Below are 23,364 nucleotides of genomic sequence, written 5' to 3' on the forward strand. Positions count from 1 at the left end.
CGTCCCAGCCTGGTCTCGAGCTCTGTTCCTCCGATCTAGAGCAGGTCCCCGGACCGATCTCTGACCTGGTAACAGACCCTGGGGCTCAGTGGGAGAAGGAGAAGGCACTAAGGACCTCCGTGAAGGACCCGCAGCTGCCCAGGTGCTTACTGGCTGGCGATCACGTCTGTGAAGCCCTGCCAGCTGTTGCCTCGTTCTAGAGGCCTGAGCCGTACGGTCCAAGGCGTCCAGTGCCGCTGAACCAAAAAGCTCCCCCGGGACCACAGGCAGGGCCCGGAGGGTCCTCCTACAAGGCTCAGTTAGTGGTGACTGCGCCAACCAGACCTGGCGGCGAGCATGAACCAGTGTGGAGAGTGTGCGTCCAAGTTCCCTCGTCATAAGAGCAAAGGCCTGCAGAGATGCATCAACCAGGCCTTGCGTGGCATGATCCAGCGGAACAGATTCCAAGGAGGAAGACAGGGCCAGCATAAGATGGGAGAGAGAGTTCCCAATCCGGCCCATGCGGGCCCCAGAGTCATAGGCCTTACAGAGAAGGTCGTCGGTAATACGGCACTGAGGACGCGGACAACGGGCATTGGGCCGCAAGGCCTCATCAGGCGGGATTATAAGAGAGGCAATGCCCGGTTCCACCGCTGGCATCTGCCCCAAGCCAACCTTGGGTGCCTCCTGCATAGCTGCCAGGACCCTGCCATCCGTCGTCAGACGTGAAAACGCCTTGGTGTCTGACCAGCAAGCATGCAGTTCCCGCACATACTCCGCCGAGGGAGGAACCACAAAGGCAGTCTCTGACCTACTGCGCCTAAAGAAGGCGCTGGAAGCCGCAGGCTGGGCCTGAGGAACACTAATCTGTAAACGGGCAAGAGCCGTTCGAATAGCGGATGTCACAGACTCCCCCGTATCCTCCTGGGAGGCAATGGAGTCCGACCCAGAGGCCCCGGAGCCCAGCTCCGGAAGGTCCTCACAGAAATGGGTGCCAGAGGCCGCCACAGAAACAGCATCGTCGTCATTGACTGACGTTTCATCCTGCTCGGTAGGGAGAGCCGTGCCGCGATCACCAGCAGTCTGAAAGGACTGGAGGAGGGCTTTCATTTGGGCCAGCTCAGTAGTGAGATGATCCACTCTGGTGGACAACCTCCCTGCATCGGTCCGTCTAGCACGCTTCGTCGGTACCGAAGGTGCAGCCACAGTAGATCGTTTGCACACCGCTTTCTCCATCGGCAAACGAGCACGCGGCGAAGCGCTCGCTCAGTCGGTAGGCTGCTCCAGTGCAGCCAACCGATCCAGTCTGACCGACCGGGGCATGACGCGACAGTTGGGGCAAGCGTCATCTGACAGCGCCTCCCGGAGATGTTCCCCACCGAGGCAGGAGGGACACAAGTCATGCCCGTCATCCGGCTGAAGTGGAGCCAGACAGGTCGAGCAACATAAATTATCCAGCATCATACTGCTGAAAGGCGTGATCAGCCTGCTACCAAGGACAAGTCAACACGAGCAGGAAACGCTACTGGCGACTCGTTGTAGGAAAACCCCCGCAGAGATTCCAAACTCAGCGTGAGCAGAAACGCCACTAGCAAATCGATTATTAACTAAAGATGAACTCAGCACGAGCAGAGACGCCACTGGTGAGTTTAGGCAAACAAACTATAGAAGAACCCAACGCGAGCAGAAACGCTACTGGTGGGCTTAGGCAAACAAACTGAAAACAACTCAGCGCGAGCAGAAACGCCACTGGTGAGTGTAGATAAACAAACTATAGAAGAACCCAACGCGGGCAGAAACGCTACTGGTGGGCTTAGGCAAACAAACTGAAAACAACTCAGCGCGAGCAGAAACGCCACTGGTGAGTGTAGATAAACAAACTATAGAAGAACCCAACGCGAGCAGAAACGCTACTGGTGGGCTTAGGCAAACAAACTGAAAACAACTCAGCGCGAGCAGAAACGCTACCGTGAGTCAAAAGAGCCACAAAATTAACGTGGCAAATCAAAGCGAACAGTAAACTACTGCTGAGAAAAGAACGAAAACTTACCAGTCACCGCAGATCTGGTAAGGTGAAAGCAGCTTGTGCAGCCCCTGGAGGGCGAGACTTACCCGCAGCTCCGACCAAACCCGGTCACGGGGCTACCAGCAACAAGCAGCCAGGAAACTAGTGGTATACACAGAAGCAACCAGCTTCACACGACCACACTCCGGTACTCAACACACCTGCGCGCGAGAAGAACAAAAGGGATTGATTGCCGGGTGCCACGTGACTATATAGAGTCACGTGGGTCCCCGGCAGGTCACAGCTGACTTTGTTGTCATTAATACTCGACCTGCGCATGCGCAAGAATGATCATTCAGTGCTTGAAGCACCGCCTCTGGCGGTCAGTAGGGATGAAATAGAATCCTATTTATGATGTTTTAAAAATTAAGACCTATGAAAGACTGATTTAAGACATTTTATAAGACTTATAAGACTTTTTAAGGACCCGCAGGAACCCTGGTGTTGAAGCAAATGTGACGTCAACATGGTGGATGGTAAAATCCATAGATTCAGGTATTACCCTAGTGGCCGTTAGCTGTAAAAGTCCATAGATAACCTGCATTGTTATATAAGCCGCAAGGTCGAAAAATTTAGAAAAAGTCGCGGCTTATAGTCCGAAAATTACGGTACACCCCACACTTTTTTTAATAAATAAGACCAAGAACCTGATTAAGAAAATGCCCAACCAGAAAATTTGGGATTTTGTTGTAACTCGACGCTTATATCCACTACCCACACCCACTCTACTTTTCTGACCAATCAGACACCAGAGCCAGGAGGACTGATGTCTGGTGTGGCTCTGCTACGTACCGATCCAGGACTCCACCACATCGGCCTTCCAGTTGAACTGCAGGAAGGCCGAGTTCTCGTCCAGCTTGGCTTTCCTCTGAGCCGCCGCCCTCTCCAGCTCAGACACCTTCCCCCTCAGGGCGGCCATCTTGGCGCGGATGTTGTCCACGTGATGGTTGTTCTGGTGGAAACAGAGCAGAGTTAGGTTCATCTTCAGCAGAACAGCTCTGAGTCGGTTTGTTCTGGTTTCTATGAGCCGACCTTCTTGATGAGCTCCTCTCCATTGGCGCAGACGTCGTTGACTCTGTCCCGATGCACGGTGAAGTCCGTCTCAAACGCCTCGTGTTTCTTCAGCAGACCCTAAGGGGAGAAACAACAGGTTTTACATGTGAAACATCTCAGCACTCTGAGGATTTAGAGCGAACAGAACCGGAGCGGGAGGTTACCTGAACAGCTGCCAGCGTATCGCCATAATCTTCGCTTCCAACCAGATTCAACTTCTCATTGATCCAAGCTTCCTCCTCTTCCACGTTCGCCACAAACTGCTGGTACTCCAGCGACTCCTCCAGCCTCTTTCCCCTGAAACCACAAAGAAAAACCTTCAGACTGGCTCCCAGGGCCAAGTCCGACTCTCTGGATCAGAAGGTCCAACCTTGCTCCAGACAGATCCTTCAGCTCCTTCCAGTGGTCCACGAACTGGGCCAGCCTCTGCTGGATCTCCTCCTGACCAATGGTGTTGTCATCAGACAGCTTCTTCCCAGTGTCCAACACAGACTGAGGGAGAAAAATACAACCTGAAGTGAGGAGAACCAGTAGCTGAGGTTGTGGACTGATCCCGGAGATGCGGTGATCCTACCTGGATGGCCGGCTCGTGCGCTCCCAGCTCAGCTTCCAGCCTCTTATGCTTCTTCCTCAGATTCTGAACTCCTGTCAAATCACGTCCGTAATCCTCTGATCCAACCAGCAGCTTCTTCTCCCTGAGAGGATTCACAGCAGCGCTCAGCTAAAGGCAGCAAACATCGACGAGGGGCGGCAGAAGGAGGTCTTACTTGATCCAGGACTCCTCGTCGTCCAGGTCCCTGAAGAACTGGTGCAGGCGATGCGACTCGTTGAGTTTGGCGCGGCGGCCGGCGGCCATGCTCTGGATCTTGGCGAAGCGGCCGTTGACGGTGTCGCGTTTGTCCTTCACCTGCGAGGTGTCGAAGGCGTTGCTGGCCATCAGACTGTCGGCTTGGCCGTTCAGGTCCTTCAGACGGTCCTGCAGGAGAAAACCGGCTCAGATCAGAGAGAACTCCACGCCGGGACCACGGGGGGTTCTGGTTCTGCTGCGGCGTACCTCATGAGCAGAGATGTCAGCCTCCAGCAGCTGATGTTTCTTCAGCAGGTTGTTGACTGAAGCCAGATCTTTGCCGTAATCCTCCGATGCCAGAAGAGCTTCAACCTGAGAAGCAGGAAAGGAGTCATGATCAGAACCTGAACCACGGTGCTAAACGGTCCCGCTCGGGTCGCCGAGCCTCACCTCAGACAGCCAGAAATCAAAGTCCTTGATGCCGGTGTTGAAGTTCTGCTGCTTGTTGGCTTCCTTCAGCTTCTGGCTCTTCTCTGCTGATTTATTGACCAAGAACCTCCACTGCTCATCCAGAGCGTTAAGCCGAGCCTGAGGAAAAACACGGATCGAAATAAATCTACAATCAAATCAGGAACCATCCAGACTGGGACTCTCATTACTCAGGTTCTAGATGACTCACTTCTACGTATCTATCCATTTAAATGTTTCTACATGATTAAATGTTCCTCGTTATCATTAGTCCAGTTCAGAGAAACAAACAGCGCCCCCTAGCTGCAAAGGAGTAGATGCTCTCAAGTGTCAGAAAAATGCTAAGTTCAATGACAATACGGAGAAAAAATACCAGTCTCAGGTATTTTGATAGACGCCATCAGACGTTAAAATCAAACAAGAAAAAACTGAAAATTCTGTGGATTAATTTGAAAAGAATCCAAAATATTCTAATAATCCTACAGAACTCCTCCTCAGCGATTTACAACACAGAAACAATAATCAGTTTATCTGTCTGTTGATTTTGATCAAATTTTTTTCTGTTGATTTACTAAATATAAGAGAAATTATCAATAAAATCCATCCACACTAGAGTCAATAGTCGCCATTTTGTTTCAACCTTTCTTTAATCAGAATGTTTTGGTTTCTTTTAGCTTAACCCAAAACCAAATTTAGTTTATGATCCCATCTGTTAGCGGATTTTAGAACAAAATTTATTTAAATCAAGAATCAAATCAGATTATTTCGCACATTAAACCAAACCTACAGACTTCCTCTTCAGTGTTGAGGTTGTTACAAAGTGAGACGTTCTCGTTATTAGAGATTAGCTTGAGTGAAAGAGCTTAATATGTTACATGTTGAATCTAAATAACGTAATTTATAAAAAAAAAAAAGCATATATATAATACGTTGAAAACAGGAAATGATAAAGCAGTTATCAGCTTCTCAGGCTACAACCAACCTCCACAGATTTTTGTTCCGTTAAACTTTAGAATCATTTATTCTATAAAAACAAAGAAAAATATGAAAATAACAACATGAATCCCAAAGCTAAAGGTTCTGAGCTGAATGGATGATGGATGACTTATCTTATCGTTTAATAAGAAAATAAATTTTTATTCTTTAGAAACAAAAATCATTAATAAAGGTTTTAGAAACTTAAAAAAAATCTGGCCGACCAACCCGACCGTCCTTTGAACAGCCCCTCTGTGATTGGGTCAGTGATGTCACAACCTCCAGCGGCCGTGCGGAGCTTACCTTGACGGCGTCCTCGCTGCCGGCGCACGCTCCCCTCTGGATGAGGGCGTTTCCGGTGTCAATGACTCCTTTGATGCGGTCGGCGTTGGCGTGGAGCTCGGCCTCGAACGCCTGATGCTTCTGATGTTTGCTCTGATGGCACAAAAACAGGGTCAGTTTATCTGCTCATCGCGCGTCGGGAGGTTTGAAGCAGACAATGCGAGGAAGGAGACACTGTTGGGACTGTAACGGGACGCCGTTATTGACGAAGGGACAGTTATGGACACGGAACAGACAAAACAACAAACTGCAGCAAAACTGATGTTTAAACCAAAACATGGAGAGAGTCAGTCATTTCAAGCTGCTTCTGGTTATGATCCAACTGGATTCATGGCCTATTTAGGGCTGCACGACATGAGAGAAACGTCTACTTTCCTTTTTAATAAATCTTAGAGATGCTCAGGTTATCCTGAGCATCTCTATAGTTATGCTGCTATAGGCTTAGACTGCTGGAGGACATGGGGACCACTTTTTCATCATTCTGCTTCATTCTATCTCTATTCTCCCACTCTGCAGAATCTGTTAGTTCAATCTCTAACGTTCTGCTCTCTCTGCTTTTTCTCATAGTAGCTTCATCTAGTCTGTTCCTGTTTGGCTGTGACTCCATCCTGGAGAGAAATATCAGCTGTGCTGCTGCCATCAACACCTTTGTTAATAGATGTTGGAGATCGGCCTGTTTTTCAGTGTAGTCCTGTTTCTCTGGCTGTGACTGCTGGATGTGCTCTCTTCATCCTCTGACATGGGAGCTGGCTCGGAACTCGTCTGATTGGCTGTGTGTTTCCTGGACGGAGTCGCCTTTTACAGTTGCCTTTTGTATCTATGCTTCTTTTTCTATGTCTGCTTCTGTCTCCTTGAACCCCAGTCGGCCTCAGCAGATGGCCGCTCACACTGAGCCTGGTTCTGCTGGAGGTTTCTTCCTGTTAAAAGGGAGTTTTTTCTCTCCACTGTCGCTACAAGCATGCTTAGTGTGAGGGATTGCTGAAGAGTCAAAGAGTCAATGCAATCAACTGGTTTTCCTTAGATAGAAAACTTTGAATCAATCTGATTGGATGATTTAGTCGAACTGTAAACTGCCTTGAGATGACTTGTGTTGTGAATTGGCGCTATAGAAATAAACTGACTTGAATTTAGATGATTTAAAGGATTTATTCGTTTTTAAGCTTTTAATCCTTTAAAAAATGTTTTTACAGCGTCTAAAACTTCATATAAATAGTACTTTCTGTCATTTAGCCCTGTTTTCTCCTCATTTGTTCTACTTGGTAGATCGAAAAGGAACCATTCTGATTTCTCTACTCAGGATTAGTCACTGTACTTTTTTTTTTAAATTTTTATTAATAGATAAAGCTAGCCAAAAAAAACAAAACAAAATGATGAGTCACTGTAAACCAACCATGGATGTCCTGGTGAGGTTAGGATATGAAAAACAGCAGAAGATGACCAACGATTTTCGTTGTCATACAATCTCACATTTACATTTATGTCTTATGAAATTTGGACTCAGGTCCCAGTTTAAGAAGTTTAATATTTTAGAAAAAGAAAGAAGGAGCTGAATTAAGTGCAGTTAGAGCTTACCAGTCAAACAGCTGATGTGCAGAAATATGTCTTTCAGAGTATGCAGTTTAAATGCCATCTGATTATTAACTGATGAATCGAAAAAAAAAAAATGGGCAGATTCATTAATCACAAGTTGCCAAGATGAGGTCAAATTTGACCTTTTAACATGGCGGAGAGCAGAGATGGGTAGTAACTACTTACATTTACTCAACATCACTTAATTGAGTAACTTTTTGAAAAAAATTACCTTTAGGGGTAGTTTTACACGATTTTACTTTTTAATTATACCCAAGTTAAAATATGATTAAGTATTTCTACTCTTAATAGAGTAAAATTTCTGGCTACTCCATTTTAATATTATTTAAAATTCACTGCATGCAGGAAACTAAAAACATCACATCAAACAAAAACAACCAATCCTGTGCGATGGCAGCAAAATCGATTCAACATGTCGTGCAGCTTTAGTTCAGACAGAGGTGGATCTGGATCATCTGGACCAGAACTGTTCTGAATGAGTTATGAAGGCTTTGGTGCAACTTTTAAAGATGACTCTCCTCCATGAAACCAAAGATTAAAATGGAAGCAGCACCAATGATCTTCATTAAAACAAACAAAACTTGAAACATAAAAAAAACGAGCGCTAAATTAAAACTAAATACAGCTGATGGAGGACAAACGGGATGGGCTCGGATCTACAAAGTCTACACAGAAAGCCAAACGTTGACACAGGAAGGACCATCTGCTTGTTAGTGAGCCGACACACAACTAGAACTTACCAACAGCTTGGACAGCTAGAGAGGATGGAAGAGCGAGAGAAGGATTCAGATCGGATCAAAGGGAGGACTGGTTAGGAACCGTGAGAGCAGAACCGCGGGGAAACATACCTGGATGTTGGTGGGGTCCTTGTAGGACTCATCGGAGGCCGTCTGGAGTTTCTCGCTGATCCAGGCCTCGATCTCGTCCACGTCGCGGCTGAACTGCTGCAGGGTCTGGGACTCTCCCAGCTTGGAACGCTTCTCGATCATCTGGATCTTCAGCGCGCGCCACCTGGAAAAGAGTCCGAACCGTCGTGTCAGGTTCCCAACCAACACAGCTAGAGTGAACTTCACCGAGATCCTTATCATCTTATCTGGGAACAATTGTGGCTTTTATTTCTAAGACTATTTGTGGGCTTTTATTTTGAAATGCAGATATTTCTTACAGGTTTAGCTCTGGAAGACTTGAGTGAAGTTGGCCCCCCCCACCTTCTTCAAATTAGACAAAATTAGTGTCAAACGTTTGTGCAGCAAAAATTTTCATTTGTGCCGCTATCGTTTTAAAGATATAAAGAGAGATGTTTCTAGAGGTCATCAAAGGTCAACCACCCCCCACCTTCTTCAAATCAGACAAAATGGCTGTTGATTAACTCAGCTCCATTTGTCCTGGTTTGTGCAGCAAATATTTTCGTTTGTGCTGCTTTGGCTTTGAAGATATTAATGAAAATGTAAAGGTCAAAAGGTCAACCAGCACCCCCCACTTTATTCAAATTAGATAAAATCCGTGTCAAACGTTTGTGCTGGTTTGTGCAGCTATCGTTTTTAAGATAAAGAAATGTTTCTAGAGGTCATCAAAGGTCAGTGAACATTTGTTCATTCTGAAACTCTGAATTTCATATAAATTATAAGTTGCTAACCTTTAATTATATAATTTTAACCTGTAAAAAAATGATAGCGGCACAAACGAACATTTTTGCTGCACAAACGTTTGACACCAATTTTGTCTCATTTGAAGAAGGTGGGGGGTGGTTGACCTTTGATGACCTCTAGAAATATTTCTTTATATCTGCTGATGAAGGTTCTCAGTCATCCAGGTCATAGTCATTCCGTAAAAATTCAAAAAATATCCACTGGACTTGATTTCCAAGATTTGAAGACGTTTCGCCACCTCTCCAGGAAGCTTTCTCAATTCAAATGTCTTGATCCGCAGTGAGTTTGAGTCTTATATAGACAAAGCCTTGTATCGCTTGGAAACATGCAAATGGTAACCGATGAATGGGTCGTTTGGTTCCATCGTTAGCCTGTAATACCTGAAACCTGTCTATGATTGTTAAGGGTTGGTCGTTAAGGAGGTATTGTTCACGGGCTGGAGCGAGTAGGTCTTTCGTTCCTCTGTGATGGGGTGGGGGGTTTGGTGATATCTGGAAGGGATCATGTCTATGATTGAATTGTATGTTTTTGGAAGCTGGAATCTGAGTCCACAACCTCAGTTTAAAGTTGTTTTTTCTCTCTTAACATAGATGGCTTCCTTCACGCCCCTCTCAAACCACCTATTTTCTTTGTCCAGAATGTGGACATTCTGGTCCTCAAAAGAATGTCCTTTGTCCATCAGGTATAGATGTACTGCAGAGTCTTGTCCAGAGGAGGCCGCTCTTCTGTGTTGCGCCATGCGTCTGTGGAGAGGTTGTTTGGTTCTTCCAATATAAAGATCAGAGCATTCCTCGCTGCACTGAACTTTATATCTTTAAAATGATAGCGGCACAAACAAAAATTTTTGCTGCACAAACGTTTGACACTAATTTTGTCTGATTTGAAGAATGTGGGGGAGGGGCAACTTCACTCAGGTCTCTGAAAGTAATGACGAACCTAATTTGACAAAAATTTGAACAATGAAACTTTTCATTTGAAGAGTATTAATAAACTAAATTTTGAAAGTCTTTGTCAGGGGACCCAGTTGAAACAACCAGACCTCAAATTTGGTAAACGAGGAGGAACAACCAGAACCCCCCAGAGGTTTGGACACATGGGCTGTTTCCTGAAGCAGGAGCTGCTCCTCACCTCTCCAGAACTTCGTTGCGCCGGCGGCAGATGTCGGTTTTGGCGTAATGGTCGGCTCCAATCAGCTGTTCGGCGAAGGACTGCAGAGCGGCGATCTTCTCCTCCTGTATCCGGATCAGAAGCGGTTAAACTCCTGAACTGGGGCTGGGAGGAACTCTAGAGTGGACCTCTGAGCAGGTCACTGACCTGAACGTTGATGGCCTTGTCAAAGTCCTCGTGCTTCTTGATGAGAGCCTCCACGCTGTCCAGGGAGTCGCCCTTATCATCGCTGTCCAGGAAGGCCTCCCGAGCCGCCATCCAGTTCTCGGCCTGCTCACAGTCCCTGCTAAAGAGCTGTGGAAGGACAACAGGCGCCATCAGGAAGGTTCAAACCATTTCTGGTCCAACAGGGTAGATCGGAGAAGAACTGATTACCTGGAGCTCCAGGCACTGGTCCAGCATCATGCGGCGCTGAACCCAGGCCTTCTCAAGGTCGGCACGCTCCCGGTCCAGAGCCTCCAGCTTCTGCTGGATCTCAGGACTGGCATAGTGACCTCGGGTCAGCAGCTGCTGGCCGAACTGTTCGAAGGCCTGGAAGGTTCCGGCGCGAGCGTCGATCTCCGTCCGGTGTTCCTAAAAAAACAAAACGGAGAGACAGTTAGAAAAACGATGGGATGCATCTGAATCTGCAGTTTATCCAGAACCAGGACAGGAAGTTCTGACCTGGTGGCGCTCCAACAGAGCTTCAGCTCCCGTCACGTCTTTTGCCAGCTCCTCCGAGGAAACCAACCCTCGGATCCCGTTGATCCAGGACATCAGATCCCTGCAAGGACAGAAGTTAATGTGTCAAACACTAAACTCACCGGAACCAGGGTTCTGTCGACCGCAGAGAGACCGGTTAGAAACTGAACCGCCACACAGATTAATTTCTATATAAAGTCGTGTCGTGCAGCCGCTCACCTGAAGTCGGACAAGAAACGCTGCAGGTCGTGGGAGTTCCCCAGCTTCTCCTTGCGTTGGTCGGCTCGCCCCACCAGGCTGCTCCAGGCCGTGTTCAGCTCCGTGCATTTCTCCTGGATATCGTCCACAGCCTCAGGGTGCGACTGGATCAGGCGCTCGGCCGTCTCTCCCAGAGATTTGACCTGTCGGACAGAATGAGCCTCCATGAAGGTCTGCACAGCGGAACGCAGCGTTGGCGGCAATCAGTCTGTGATGATCGGACCTTATCGCCCAGAGCTGCCAGGTCCCTCTCGAAGCCTTCGTGTTTGCGCTGCAGCGCCTGAACGCTGGCCAAATCGTGGCCGTAGTTGTCCGTGTTGAGCGCCTGGTTCTTCTCCTCGATCCATTCTTTGGTTTCATCAGCGTCCCTGAGAGGAGAAGACACGCAGCTCTGGTTGGTGGACGGTGTTCTGTAGGTTCTGCGTGGCATTAGGAAGGTAAACGTTACCTGTGGAAGCGCTGCACCTCATGGGCGCTGCCCAGCATGTTGCTGCGATCCTCGGCCAGCTGCTGCAGCGAACGCCAGCGATTGTTCAGCTCCTACAAACAGATCACAATCAAACACCATCCAGATCGAATCCTAGAAAGCTGTGAACGTCCACAGGGTCGCTTTACTCAGGACAGAGTTTTCTACTCACAGAGCCTTACTAAAGTAATCACACCCCTTTCAGTCTGTATTTCTTAAAATCTCAACTCCATAATAGTATTAAAATAATACCCAACGTTCTCCTTTTAAGGACCCAAATACTTCTTCCATTGGCAGATCATCATTTTTATACACTCAAATTAAGACCAAATAAACTTGTTCTAAGAAATGTGTGACCTCAAATAATCTGTGTTCTGTTTCTGGTCCATACGGGTCAGGAAGGACGTTCTGGGTCAGTTTAAAGTTTGGTTAGGTTCTAAAATATCTCAGCTCAGTTCAATGCATCATCTGACCATAGACAAAAAACTTTAATTTTTTTATATATATATATATATATATATATATATATATATATATATATATATATATATATATATATATATATATATATATATATATATATAGAGAGAGAGAGAGAGAGAGAGAGAGAAATATTACCTTATTTGCTCAATAGCTTCCAGGTGATGTGATCAATTGACTCTAAATCAGTGCTGGATCATAGTACTGCATCATCTTCAAAAGTTACGCCTTTTATTTTTACATTTTAAACTTTAAATCTTCTTTTATACATTTTTATATAGAAATAGCATTTTTGCTCAATAGCTTCAAGGTAATGTGATCAATCTACTCAAAATCAATGTTGGATCATAGTACTCAGTCTTCTTCAAAAGGTACGCCTATTATTTTTGCATTTTTAATTTTTATATAGAAATATTAGTATTTTTGCTGAATAGCTTCCAGCAGGGTTCCTACAGCATGAGGCAAGTTAAATTCAAGACTTTTTAATGCCACTTGAAATAAAAATTAAAGACCAAATTTATAAGAAACAAAAGAAAAACCTGCTTGCGACAACTTAACCCAAAGGTTTATTATAACATAAACCACTGCACTAATGTTTCAAATTTTGAAATGCTTCCCATACAGGAAGAAAGCTAAAAACACACAAATGACAGATATATTTTAACAATTATTTAACTGAATTCACAAACTAATCAGTTTTAAAGCCCCAACATAACCAGTGCTAAGTCTTTTTTGCAGCTATTTTTCTTTGTATGGTTTTCTTAGTATGTTTGATTTGGTGATAAGTGGAGGCGTTGCAGAGACAAGGGTGGAACTAAACTGAGAAATACCGGCTGTTTCTCTGTAACTCCATTTTGACGCTTTGTGTTTCGTGCTTCGCATGTGCGACTCCACTGCCTTAATTCCCATCGTTCTGAGCTTGAATGACTTCTTGCACTAAATCCACTGAGCCTCATGTATGTTCCCTGGTTTTAGCCATGGAGGAAACTCTTGGCTGGAGACAATTTTGGTTCCATTTACACTTGATCATGTTTTCCAGACAAAAAGTTAATGGTGCATCTCCCAAATGTCCCGGCCGCAACAACGCTTTACTGGTTCCGCTATCGGGACGGAACTAATAATGGCGAGACTTAAAAAAAAAAAAAAAAATTGTCAATTTTAACGTTTTATTTAGATTACAAAAATAAATCGTAATAAAAATAATAACGTTTTAAAAATTAAGACCTACGAAAGAATAATTTAAGACATTTTAATACCAATTAAGGCCTTAGTTTTATTTTGAAGAATTCAATGCCTTTTAAGACTATTTAAGGACCGGGGGGAACCCTGTCCAGGTAATCTGATAATTTGACTCAAAATCAATGTTGGATCACAGTACTCAGTCTTCTTCAAAACTTGCGCCTTTTATTTTTACATTTTTTATATTTTTTAATTAATTTTTATATAGAAATATTAGCATTTTCGCTCAATAGCTTCTAGGTAATCTGATCAATTATCAGATGGATCATAGTACTCCATCATCTTCAAATTTTTACATTTTATTTTTGGATGGAGCAACTGCAGACCTAGGAATCAGAGAAGGGTATTGGACGCTAGAGTGGCCTAGTCAAAGTCCAGATCTTAATCCTACCAACAATTTACAGCAGAACAAGGAAGCAATGTCCTCAGATGTTCCCCGTCCTATTAAATTAGTAGAAACAAAACCCCAAAACAGCTAGTAGCCAAAGATGTTTCCCCCAAGTACCTGTTTAGCTGGGCTTGATCCAAATTTAAGCCACACCTCCCAGATTATTAGATATCCTTCTACTTCCTAATGACCATTATGGAATTGAGTCAGAAGGGGTGTGAATACTTTTGAAAGCTTCGTTAGCTAAACACAGCAGAGCAGGTGAGGCTTACTAAAGGTTAAAAGACTGACAAGCAATCAGGCAGGATGTTAGGGTCTGACAGGACTGGATGCAAGGAGGGAACAGAACAAACGGATTCCTGCAGCGAGCAGGAAGGACCATAAAAGGACAAAGGTGCGTTTAGGGTGGGGCGGATGATGAGGAACGGACAGGTGGGTGAGTTTCTGATGACGACGACGCATGACATGGGAGTTTGGGATCAGTCGGGTCTTACCTTGATGGTATTAAAGTTAGCCGTTGTTTGGACACCCAACCGTACGGTCTGAGGTCAAAGGTTAACCAAACAGGAAACACAAAACAACACCACAGCAGTCAGGAACGAGGCAGTGAAACCATGGCAACCAGTCTGGGATCAGTCAGAACGATCCCAGATGGGATCATAGAATCATACAGCATCAGTTTTACTGATGGCTGTGAAACCGAACAGAACCAGAACCCGGCAGAGAGCCAGAGCTTCAGCTTACCTTCCACGGTGACGCACTCTTAGAGTCAGGGTCGTCCTGTTGAAAAAGAAAAAAATAAGAGTTTATAGAAAGAAGATTCTCTCCTCAGGAATCAGGAAGGATGTTACGGATAGAAAAGAATCGGACCTGTCCAGGAGCAGATCCAAGCAGCTCTGTTTGCTGCAAACACAAAGAACAAAACAGGAAGTCAGACGGAACCTGGAGGAGCTTTTCTAGGTGGGAGCGGACAGGTGGAGCTCACCTGAGCCTGGACCATGGGGGCCTCCTCCGCCATCAGACCTTCAGACTCCAGCTCAGACGCCACTTTGTTGATGTCCCTCAGACGGGACTCGTTGGCCTTCAGGTCCTGGACGGGTCGACAGAACAAAAACCCATCAGAACCTGCATCTAACCTACAAAACCCAGAAGGACATCTGGGTTCTCTAGGTTACAATCAGTTAGACTCAACTACAGCGAGCTAAACTCATTTAAATGTGGAGATTAGGTTATTAAACTAAACCGGTTTAGTTGAAACAAATTATTAAACCAATTTAAGTTCTATTAATAAGGTAAACAACTTAACTTATACGTTAAACTAGGAGGAAACCTCCTTTATCAGATGTTTTAACCTCAGTTTATGTCGCTGCAGCTTCTATCTTTTTCTAAATCCATGCCGTTTTTTAAATTGTTTCCTTTTTTTTTGCCCTTTTTCTTTTTATCTAGAACATTTTTCATTTATTCTAGGAATGCTAGCTCTTTGATACAAATTCAGGAGGGTTTTTCCTTTCCTTCCTTTTAGGGCACTTCCTTTACTAGACCAACATTCCTAATTTAACTAACAAGTAACAAATTTAGGTTAAATAGCGATAACTTCAGTTTCTAATCTCACTTTAAATTGTTACGTTTAGGATCTTATTGAAGCTACTAAACTAACCAAATTAAATAATTCACTTACTGACCACTTTGGGTAGGTTATTAAGCAAGTTAAGCAGGTTAATAACTAACCAAGAAGCTTCACGAAAACAGAATATTAACTAAGTTAAGTAGGTTGTAACCGAGTTAAGTAGGGCAGTAACCTCCTAGGTCAGGAGAGTGATAATCTAAGAAAAGTAACTAAATGAGGTAAATAGGTTAGATGGTATAGTAGGTTATAGACTAACTTAGTTAAGAGGTTTGCTTAACATCTAAAGTAGGTTAGTAACTTACTGAGATAAGCTGGTTAGAAACTTATTCAATTACTGAAATAACTAAATAAAGACGCTTGGTAACTAGTTTTAGTGGGTTAGCAACTAACTGATGTACGTTATTAATTAGGTCATGTAGGTTAGTAAGTTAAATAGCTAAGGAAGCAACTAAAGTAGTTAAATAACTGAAATGAGAGTAGTTTAAAAACTAAATGAAGCAGGTTAGTAACTAAATGAGGAAGGTTAATAACTAACCAATAAGCTTCACAAACTCAGAACATTAACTAAGTTAAGCAGGTTAATAACTAACCAAGAACTTTCACGAAAACAGTATATTAACTAAGTTAAGTAGGTTGTAACCGAGTTAAGTAGGGCAGTTACCTCCTAGGTCAGGAGAGTGATAATAAGTAGCTTGGTAACTAGTTTGAGTCGGTTAGCAAGTAACTGAGGTACGTTATTAGTTAGGTCATGTAGGTTAGTAAGTTAAATGGGTAAGGAAGCAACTAGAGTAGTTAAATAACTGAAATGAGAGAGTTTAAAAACTAAATGAAGCAGGTTAGTAACTAAATGAGGAAGGTTAATAACTAACCAATAAGCTTCACAAACTCAGAACATTAACTAAGTTAAGTAGGTTGTAACCGAGTTAAGTAGGGCAGTAACCTCCTATGTCAGGAGTGTTATAATCTAAGAAAAGTAACTAAATGAGGTAAATAAGTTAGATGGGATAGTAGGTTATAGACCAACTTAGTTAAGAAGTTTGCTTAACATCTAAAGTAGATTAGTAACTTACTGAGATAAGCTGGTTAGAAACTTCTTTAATTACTGAAATAAAGAATAAATGAAGAAATAAAGTAGCTTGGTAACTAGTTTGAGTCGGTTAGCAAGTAACTGAGGTATGCTATTAATTAGGTCATGTAGGTTAGTAAGTTAAATAGGTAAGGAGGCAACTAAAGTAGTTAAATAACTGAAATGAGAGAGTTTAAAAACTAAATGAAGCAGGTTAGTAACTAAATGAGGAAGGTTAATAACTAACCAATAAGCTTCACAAACTCAGAACATTAACTAAGTTAAGTAGGTTGTAACCGAGTTAAGTAGGGCAGTAACCTCCTATGTCAGGAGTGTTATAATCTAAGAAAAGTAACTAAATGAGGTAAATAAGTTAGATGGGATAGTAGGTTATAGACCAACTTAGTTAAGAAGTTTGCTTAACATCTAAAGTAGATTAGTAACTTACTGAGATAAGCTGGTTAGAAACTTCTTTAATTACTGAAATAAAGAATAAATGAAGAAATAAAGTAGCTTGGTAACTAGTTTGAGTCGGTTAGCAAGTAACTGAGGTATGCTATTAATTAGGTCATGTAGGTTAGTAAGTTAAATAGGTAAGGAGGCAACTAAAGTAGTTAAATAACTGAAATGAGTAGTTTAAAAACTAAATTAAGCAGGTTAGTAACTAAATGAGGAAGGTTAATAACTAGGTTAAGTAGCTTGGCAGCTAAGCTAAGTTGATTAGTAACAAACAAACTTATGTCAGATACTAATTATCTTACCTTAGCTACTAAACTTAGTTTACCAACTAAAGTAATTAACTAAAGTAGGTTATAAACTGTTGAGTTGCTATGGCAGTAGCCTGAACTGTGAGCATCAAAACCATTACAGACAGGATTTAACCAGATAATCTCATCCCTGCTAGTTTTCATTAAATCCCTAATCCTGTATGATGACTAAGCTGCTTCAGACATTTTAACCTCTAATGCTACGTTAAGACCGGGTGAGATTTCGGCAGCAGAAGCAGCAGATTTACATGCAGAATCTATGGTCGACGTGCATCAAGGTGCATCTCCAGCAGGAGCATCAAAGATGCTCTTGAGACACGTCAGATCTTAATCTGTGCAAGCATTAAAAAACAACCAGCAAGTGTTTTTTCGCTGCTGAAATTGCATTTGGTTTGAACAAAGGATAATTCTCCTGAGTTCTAATTAGAAGTTCTGGTTAGTTTCCATGGTCTGACCAAACAGACGTCACCTTCTGGAAGTCGTCAAACTTCTTCTGCAGGACCTCCACCTGCTCCAGATCGGAGCCGACCTCCTCGTTGGTGAGGGCGCTCTCCTTCTCGTGGATCCACTGCTGCAGCTCGTTGGCTTCACGGAACAACATGAACTTCTTGCAGCTCTTCTCCAGCATGTCCTTCCTTTTCTCTCCCAGCTCCAGCAGGGTGCCGTACCTTGGAAAAGGGGGAAAAGGCGAGTTAGCTTAGAGGACGGAGGGAAGCCGTCGGCAATGACACACCAAACACAGACATGCTGCCACCATCAACGGGAGGACGGACACATGGAGACGTCTGATGGAGCGATGAGTTTGAAATGTTCCTCCTATCATGCAGAACTTCTATAAATCCTCTTAAATAAATCACTTCTATATTTTAAAACCAAATCGTTCCTTGAAATGCCTTCTTCTCCATCAGCAGCTCAGTTCACCTCCTGTTCTCAGTTAGAAGTCCATCCAAACTCCATCTTGAAACTATTTGGTTCTAGTAGGAACATCTGAAGACACATTAACTCTGAGGAAGAGCAACTAACTTAGGTTCTTAACCTGAGCAGAACATATTAGAAATATTAACATTCATTCTTCTATTTCACTTCTTTTCCTGGAAAAGTGAGTGTTTTGATCCGCTGAAAATTCTACAACCATACCTGCCAGTAGGTGGCGACAACATCAACGTTTGACGTTTCACCTGAAGCGCCTTTTGAAAAAGGTCAAACATCATAACGTCCAGTTTGCCCCCTAAAGGGCCCCCCTCCAATGCTGTTTTTATAATAATCCCAGCAGATTAGTCATCATTAATAATAAAAATCACAACCTTTGCTTCTAAAAGCTGTTGTCATGGAGATTTAACTGAACTTTGTTGATCTCACATTGGAGAAATTTACCTCTGCATTTAACCCATCCCCATGGGGAGCAGTGGGCTGCCATCAAGATTTAAGGGTCTTGCTCAGAGACTCATAGTAGCAGTCTGTAGGAGTGGGTTTTCGGACTCACAACCTCAGGATTCCAAGCTCTATGCCCTAACCACCGAAGGAGCACAACATGTACGTTTATTATAGGACCTGAGTGAAGTGACCCGGTTTGGGACACTGGCTGGTAAATGGGAGGGTTCTGACAGAAAACACAAACACGATACCGAACATCAACATTCATCTCTGAGAAATGAAAGGTTCTGATTCTGCTCCACATGGGAGCAGAGAACAAAAAGAAAACATGGGATGATGGATGTTCTTCTATCCAGCGACGGATAGAAGATGAGGAAGGAGGATTTACAGAACCACGGGGAATCTGAGGGTAGGAGGATGTCGGACTGCGGCGGACCACAGGAGAATGGATCAGAACGCCGGCTCCTACTCACAGCTCTTCCACCTGCTTCATGCGCACAGAGACGCTGCAGGGCTCCTTGGTGACGAGCCTGCCCGCAACAAGGTGAGGTTAGGTGTTAAACGAAGAAGAGGAGACAGAGACAGAACCAGGCGCCGGGTCGTTAGTGAGTGGGCGGTTACAACCCGCAGGAAGGAGCAAAGTGTTCGGAAAGCTCACAGACGGTGAAAAAAATTTATAAATAAAACACTTCTTACTGGTTCTCGATCTGTTCCTGACGAGCGGCGATGCTGCCGTGTTCGTCCAGCAGGTTCTCCCTGGAAGACGACTGAGTCGGGTCCAGCTTCTTCACGTAGGCGGCCGGAACGAAGCCCTGCCGGTCGTTGACCTCCACCTTCCACCAGTCCTGAGAGAAAATGCAACATCAGCTTCCATTCAGACAAAGATCCGGCTCTGCATCGGTACACAGAGTTCCTGCTCATTATTATGGTTATGTTGGATCCCTCCAGGAGGCCCGGTCCAGAGCGGTCCAGTGTTTACCTTGTTGGTGCTGTTGAGCAGAGTCAGGATGTCGCCCTTCTTCATTGTCACTTCCCGAGGACTCTTCTCCTGATAGTCGTACAGGGCCAGAACCAGCTCCTTCCCGGTCTCATCGTCAGTCGGAGCCACTTGTTGCTGTTCAGCAGAAAAACCCAATCGGTCATCAAACCGATCCAAACCTCCTTCCTGGATGGACCAGAACCCTGGATCTTACCCTGCAGGACTGAGCCTGCTCCTTCAAAGCCTGGATGCTGCTGCCGTAGGCCGTCAGGTCCGACATCAGAGCCTCGTGCTTCTTCAGCAGCGCCTGCGGACAAGAACCCCAGAGGGAACCAATGAACCCGACTCAGTCCAGAACAAGCGGACTAGTTTCCCTCCGTACCTCAGCAGAGTCCTCGTCTTTTCCGTAGTCTGGGCTCCCGACTATGGGCTCCTTCTCCCTCATCCAGGACTCGGCCTCGTTGGCGTCGGCGAAATACTGCTGGGCCTGCAGAGAGTCCTCCAGGTCCTGCCTCCTCTGGCCCGCCTTGGCCTTCAGTGTGTCCCAACGTCCGTGCAGCTCAGCCAACTTCGCTTTGACTTCCTCCCCAGCGAAGTGACCTGAGAACAGACACCAGAACCATCAGAACTCAGAGGAAGTCTGAGCACTGGCAGGTAGCTGAGGATGCTGACCCGCGTACCTTCCTCCACCATGGTGTCTCCTTTCTGGGTCACGGCTTTGATCCGAGGCTCGTGACCTGTGATCTCAGCCTGTAGAGCCTGGTGCTTCTTCAGCAGGTTCTGGACTCCAATCAGGTCTTTGCCTGAGAGATAAACAGCAGATAACGGGTTATGAGTCAGTCGGAGCCAAAAGACACAGAACCGGGTCGTTCAGGAAGCAACAAAGTGATCCTAAAAATGCAGAGACTGATCATGTTCTTCTCACCTCTGTTAGTGGAGGAGGCAATGGGCTCCTTCTCTCTGATCCAGGTCTCCTCGTCCTCCACGTCCCTGAAGAGCTGCTGCAGTCGCAGCGAGTCCGACAGCTTCTGTTTGCGTGCCGCCATCGGCTCACGCAGAGCTTCGTAACGGCCCACCAGAGCCTCCTGCTTCTTCTGGATGTTGTCTGCGTCAAAGTGGCCGGCCTCCTGGAACTGCCGAGCCTGGATGGTTATCCCGTCGATACGGTCCTGGAGGGGGGGGGGACATTTACAGAATTTTCAGATCCATGTTCTGCGCTGACAGAAAATCTCGGGAAGTCCGTTTTACCTGGTGAGCGGCAACGTCGGCCTCCAGCAGGGCGTGTTTCTTCTGCAGGTTCTGGACGCTCGTCAGGTCTTTGCCGTAGTCGTCAGAAGCCAAGTGGCCCTCGACCTCGTAGAGCCAGAGCTCGATGTCTTCCACGTTCCTGTTGAACTGCTGCTGCTGGTTGGCCTCACGCAGCTTGATACCTGAAATCAAACAGAATCTTCATTCTAACTGAAGCCCCAGTATTGGTATGACCCATTTGTGAGTGAGGTTAAAGTCTGTCTTTTCTTTTTTCCTGAAAGGAGTGATTACTTAGAAGCCTTGTTGAGATGAGATTCTACAGCATCGTTGGGGATGGATGGATAAATAAAAGGATACATCAACAGATAGAGAGATCCGTTACCTTTGAGCTCCGTGGCTTCCAGAAGTTTCTTCCACTGCCCGCTGACCTCCTCCATGCGAGTCGTCACCTCATCAGAGGCGTAATGCTTCCTGTCCAGCAGCTCCTGGCCGGACTTCTGCAGGGCGTCGATGCGGCTCTGATTGGCTGACAGCTCGGCCTCGAAGGCCTGGTGTTTCTGCACTTTCCCCTGCAGGTTGGAGGGGTCCTGTGGAAGCAGAGACGTTAGAGCACAGAAACAACACGGTGATTGAGGAGGTAGAGAGAAGAGCTGCAGGAGAACCTTGTAGGACTCATCCGTGGCCGTCTTCATCTTCTCGTTGATCCAACTCTTCAGCTCATCCGAGTCCCTGAAGAACTGCTGCAGGTGGAAGGAATCCTCCAGGGCGGCACGGCGGGCCTGAGCGCGCTCGTGCAGGGCGTTCCTGCGGCTGAGGAGCTGCAAACACAGAGGACCAACACTGTTGGTTCTCCAAAGCAGAACCTAAAGATTAGATGATCGAAAGGAGTTCAGACTCACAGCGTCTCTGCGCGTAGCCACGTCTTCTTTAGCATAATGGTTGTTTTGAATCAGTTTGGTGGCAAATTCATCCAGAGCCTGAAGAGGAACCAGAGGTTAACTGTTAATTTAACTTCCTCCTGGAGAACCTCAGTGAATGTAGAAGGTTGATCGCTCACAGTGATCTTCTCCTCCTGGGCGCTCAGAGACTTCTCAAAGTCCTCGTGTTTCTTCAGCAGAGCCTCCACGCTGTCCAGGGAGTCTCCCAGGTCTTCATTGAGCAGGAAAGCCTGCAGAGATGTGAGAAGTTAAGCTAACCAGCTGAATCCAGGCTAACGTAACGGTGCTTACCAGCTTACCTCCTGCTTGCTCATCCAGTTGTCCACCTGCTCAGTGTCCCTGTAGAAGAGCTGCAGGTCCATGCACTGCTCGTACTGCTGCCGGCGGACCTCCCACAGCTCCAGCAGAGATTCCTTCTCCTTAGACAGGATCTCCAGCTGCAAACAACGAGAACAAGGTTAAAGCCGGTCAAAAAGGCTGCATGGGTCAGACATGTGAAGCTCTGAAGCTCGTACCTTCTCCTTGACCTCCTCTGAAGCGTAATGGCCTTCGTTGAGGAGGGCCTTACCGGCTTCATCTGTGGCTCTGAAACTGTCCTCATGGGCGTCGATCTCCCCCTGAGGAAGATGAAACATGGTGGATTAGAGCAGATCCGCAGCGTTTTTTCACCATAAATCCAGATCCGCCTTCAGTTAAGGTTCGGTTCTGGTCTTTTCTAGAACTCCAAGCAGTCAGAAACCCCTTCTTGAAAAAAACTGACCTGAGTGAAGTTGTCCCCCCCACCTTCTTCAAATTAGACAAAATTAGTGTCAAACGTTTGTGCAGCAAACATTTTCGTTTGTGCCGCTATCATTTTAAAGATATAAAGAAATATTTCTAGAGGTCATCAAAGGTCAACCAGCCCCCCCGCCTTCTTCAAATTAGACAAAATTGGTGTCAAACGTTTGTGCAGCAAAAATGTTCATTTTTTTACAGTTTAAAATGATATAATAATAGGTTAGCAACTTATAATTTATATGAAATTCAGAGTTTCAGAATGAACAAATGTTCACTGACCTTTGATGGCTTCTACAAACAATCATTAATATCATTAAAATGATAGCAGTACAAAAAATTTATATATTTTAAAATATGCATTTTTAAATTTTTAATATATTTATTTAAAATATTTTATATTTAAAATTAATTTTAAAATTTGTATTTTTGTATGGCAAAAATTTTAATTAAAATAATATCATTTCAATGATATTAATAATTATTTGTAGAGGTCATCAAAGGTCATTTAAAGGTACACTATGCAACCGGTGTTGATTTTCCAGCGAGGCTCCCCCCAGAGGGCGAAAGTAAAAGTGCACTGTCGTAAATATGCTCAGCTGTTCTCCTGGTTTCTCCGTCAACGAATCACCATGTCTACTGCGGTAAGTGACTGTTTTGTTCCAATTTTCGAGTTTGAAAATTTAGCATGTTTTCATACATTATTTGTTATGCATGGGCTTTCGCTGTTTTCTCGCTGGTTCCGCCATGATAACTGCACAAATATCGCCACTGGGCTAGCAACGAGCATGCCTTTCACTGGGGGCGTGTAGCAGTTCTCGCCGTAAAGCAAGACCGACTCTCGCGATGCACGAGACTTCTGAGTCTGTGGGTGCGGGCCGAGGGCTCCTGCAACTGCAAGTACGGTATTTCCCCCACAGACCACCAGGGCGGCCGAGAATACCTTTGTTCGACCTGAAATGACTCATTTAATCATCCAAAACGTTATGGAACACATTAATTAA

The 23,364-nt window shown here is 45.0% G+C and overlaps 1 protein-coding gene across 5 annotated transcripts in view; it reads right to left on the reverse strand.

Moving 5' to 3' along the window:
* sptan1 (spectrin alpha, non-erythrocytic 1) overlaps positions 1-23,364 on the reverse strand; it is a 57,370-nt gene that overhangs the window by 14,869 nt on the left and 19,137 nt on the right. Inside the window, exons 9-45 of one of the 5 annotated variants that reach the window (XM_038280637.1) lie at positions 22,102-22,203; positions 21,886-22,023; positions 21,706-21,816; positions 21,548-21,625; positions 21,311-21,466; positions 21,031-21,235; positions 20,649-20,830; positions 20,326-20,569; positions 20,081-20,203; positions 19,783-20,000; positions 19,615-19,707; positions 19,401-19,535; positions 19,118-19,266; positions 18,895-18,951; positions 17,517-17,715; positions 14,573-14,677; positions 14,458-14,490; positions 14,332-14,367; positions 14,082-14,129; positions 11,463-11,554; positions 11,238-11,382; positions 10,976-11,157; positions 10,739-10,838; positions 10,451-10,648; positions 10,223-10,369; positions 10,037-10,140; positions 8,108-8,270; positions 8,000-8,014; positions 5,631-5,762; positions 4,335-4,472; positions 4,152-4,256; positions 3,865-4,073; positions 3,672-3,792; positions 3,468-3,589; positions 3,262-3,394; positions 3,077-3,175; positions 2,837-2,996 (exon numbers count right to left, since the gene is read on the reverse strand). In XM_038280637.1, the coding sequence (XP_038136565.1) occupies positions 2,837-2,996; positions 3,077-3,175; positions 3,262-3,394; positions 3,468-3,589; positions 3,672-3,792; positions 3,865-4,073; positions 4,152-4,256; positions 4,335-4,472; positions 5,631-5,762; positions 8,000-8,014; positions 8,108-8,270; positions 10,037-10,140; positions 10,223-10,369; positions 10,451-10,648; positions 10,739-10,838; positions 10,976-11,157; positions 11,238-11,382; positions 11,463-11,554; positions 14,082-14,129; positions 14,332-14,367; positions 14,458-14,490; positions 14,573-14,677; positions 17,517-17,715; positions 18,895-18,951; positions 19,118-19,266; positions 19,401-19,535; positions 19,615-19,707; positions 19,783-20,000; positions 20,081-20,203; positions 20,326-20,569; positions 20,649-20,830; positions 21,031-21,235; positions 21,311-21,466; positions 21,548-21,625; positions 21,706-21,816; positions 21,886-22,023; positions 22,102-22,203 (4,777 nt within the window). The remainder of the gene's footprint in view (positions 1-2,836; positions 2,997-3,076; positions 3,176-3,261; positions 3,395-3,467; positions 3,590-3,671; positions 3,793-3,864; positions 4,074-4,151; positions 4,257-4,334; positions 4,473-5,630; positions 5,763-7,999; positions 8,015-8,107; positions 8,271-10,036; positions 10,141-10,222; positions 10,370-10,450; positions 10,649-10,738; positions 10,839-10,975; positions 11,158-11,237; positions 11,383-11,462; positions 11,555-14,081; positions 14,130-14,331; positions 14,368-14,457; positions 14,491-14,572; positions 14,678-17,516; positions 17,716-18,894; positions 18,952-19,117; positions 19,267-19,400; positions 19,536-19,614; positions 19,708-19,782; positions 20,001-20,080; positions 20,204-20,325; positions 20,570-20,648; positions 20,831-21,030; positions 21,236-21,310; positions 21,467-21,547; positions 21,626-21,705; positions 21,817-21,885; positions 22,024-22,101; positions 22,204-23,364) is intronic. The other 4 variants (XM_038280640.1, XM_038280639.1, XM_038280638.1 and 1 more) reach the window with 4 other exon arrangements.

The sequence above is a fragment of the Cyprinodon tularosa genome, unplaced genomic scaffold (genome assembly GCF_016077235.1).
Source record: "Cyprinodon tularosa strain WSP-4 unplaced genomic scaffold, ASM1607723v1 ctg162, whole genome shotgun sequence".
In the NCBI taxonomy this organism is placed as follows: Eukaryota; Metazoa; Chordata; class Actinopteri; order Cyprinodontiformes; family Cyprinodontidae; genus Cyprinodon; species Cyprinodon tularosa.